The following is a 2,268-nucleotide window of genomic DNA, read 5'->3' as shown; positions in this document are numbered from 1 at the left end:
AAATAATCCCATAATATCATAAGTTATCTCTACATAAATCTAATTTCTTAAGACTTTTTACATGTGATTTTCATCATAGATACGTTCAGTTCTCACTTTGTAATTTCTCAATTTTTTTGACACTTCTGACTCTTCAGACATTGTAAAACAATCTTACAGTATCTTAAATTATCTCTCTTTAAATCTAGTTTTTTGGTTTATTACGCATGTAATCTCATATCATGAATTCTCAATTCTTATGAACATTTCCGATTCTTCACATTTTTATCTTAGACACGCCCAATTACCACTCATATAAAATTCAATCCTAAAAAATTACAATTATTATTTGTCTTTAAGATCGATTACTACTCGGTTAACCAATTCCAATTCCTCTGGTCTTCTTTTATAAATTTCTTCTCTTTTTATTGCTCGGTTTATCAAGATTACGTTTTCGAAAAATAAAGGTTTATTAATCTTCCTACTGTATTGCAACTATTCGAGTATCAACCAGACAACCTTTCACGACAAAATTTATTGGTGCCACGAGCCGGGAACATGTCAAGCCATATTATTGCGAGCCTTCAACCGGCAAAGGAAAGGTTAGTCAGTCTTCTTAAAGAAGTAAATCAACTGGAGATCAAATCTCCAGATCCAAGTATGACAATAGAAGAAAAAGAAGATTTTTATGTGATAAGAAAAAGAGTGTTAGAAGATAAACTTCGAAGAATCCAATTATGCGTAACTACGCTTGAATCTATCAACGATAAATGGTTCACATATACTCAACAAATCGTCACGATGAAAAGAAGAGAAGAAGAGGAAGAAAAATACAAAACAGTAACAGAAGGTGACCAAGGAATATTTCAATTATTACACAAAGGAAAGGAAGCTGTAATAACACTGACAATGCACAAGGATGAAGTCGACCAAAACTTAAAACAACTCTCAAAGGAGTTGAGAACAAACAAACAAAAAAAGAAGCAAAATTTACTCCTTCTTCAAATATTAATGTAATAACACTGACAATGCACAAGGATGAAGTCGACCAAAACTTAAAACAACTCTCAAAGGAGTTGAGAACAAACAAACAAAAAAAGAAGCAAAATTTACTCCTTCCTCCTCATTTATCGCTCCCTACTTTCGATGGAGACCCTAGACAATGGCGACAATTTTGGAGCAGTCTTAACGCAGCAGTCCACACACAAGCGATTCCAGAAATACAAAAATTGAATTACTTATACTCATGTCTCAAAGGAAAAGCTCTACAAGCAATATCTGGATATGATATAGCTCCAGAGAATTATGTAGTCATCAGAAAACTGCTCAATGAGAAATATGGCGATCACTCAATAATAACAACATTACTATACAACGAACTCCAATCAATTAAACGAAATGAAAGAGAATGGATTGGAACAATTGAAAATACAGAACGCCAGTTAGAAGCTCTAGGAGAAAGCCTCGAACATTCAAATATTGAAATCTTGATCGAGAGCAAGTTGCCATTATGGATATTAAATAAAATATATAAACACAAGAAGAAAGACATGCCTTGGTCAATTCTCAAACTAAGAAACTTTTTAACATGTTTAATTAATGTGAATGAACAAATTAGAAACTGTCAACATTCACTCACTCAACTCAATATTAAATCTACAACTACCAAACCGGAACAAAAACAACGATACAATTCCGGAGGAACTTCAGCACTGTCGACAATGAAAGATAATCAAAATACTTCAAAAACTACAACAACGAAAAGACGACCATGTGTATTCTGCAATCAAGATCATTGGGACAGCGATTGCGTGAACTACATGAATTGATCAAAATCTCTCTAGTGATATCACGATATTTGTATAGAAATGGTATGAATTAATCTATTATATCTGTGGAGAAATGGTATGAATTAATCAATGTCCTTAAATTAATCTTTAAATAACATTTCTCATGCTATTAATTGACGAAAACTACTGTAATGTTTTCTCCAGATTAAATAGAATATCCTTGGTTTCTGCTTCTGGAAAATTTAGTCCATCTGCAGTTATCGCCAAAAAAATCCTGAGCAAAAGTGACAAGACAAGGAGAAAAAGACGATCATTATCCTAATTGCATTGTGTTAATTTTTAAAAAAAAATGTTAATGCAAATTTTAAACTACATTCAAATCTTTAGTAATTATGCAAAACGCTGCATCAAAATAATCAATATAAACTAATCAAAGATTTGTTGGTCAATCATTTCTACTAATTTTAAAATACGAATTGGACTTTCATTCAAGTGAAAT

The 2,268-nt window shown here is 31.9% G+C and overlaps 1 protein-coding gene across 1 annotated transcript; it reads left to right on the top strand.

The window, feature by feature from the left end:
* Positions 1 to 537: 537 nt before the first annotated feature.
* Positions 538 to 996, top strand: Bm8235 (Uncharacterized protein; the record flags this gene model as incomplete). The annotated part of the gene is made up of 1 exon (XM_043083011.1): positions 538 to 996. The coding sequence occupies one exon, from the start codon at positions 538 to 540 to the stop codon at positions 994 to 996; it is 459 nt and encodes a 152-aa protein (XP_042938945.1).
* Between the last annotated feature and the right edge of the window lie 1,272 nt (positions 997 to 2,268).

This window comes from Brugia malayi (genome assembly GCF_000002995.4).
Source record: "Brugia malayi strain FR3 genome assembly, contig: Bm_072, whole genome shotgun sequence".
Taxonomy (NCBI): Eukaryota; Metazoa; Nematoda; class Chromadorea; order Rhabditida; family Onchocercidae; genus Brugia; species Brugia malayi.
This window is presented reverse-complemented; position numbering and strand designations above follow the sequence as displayed.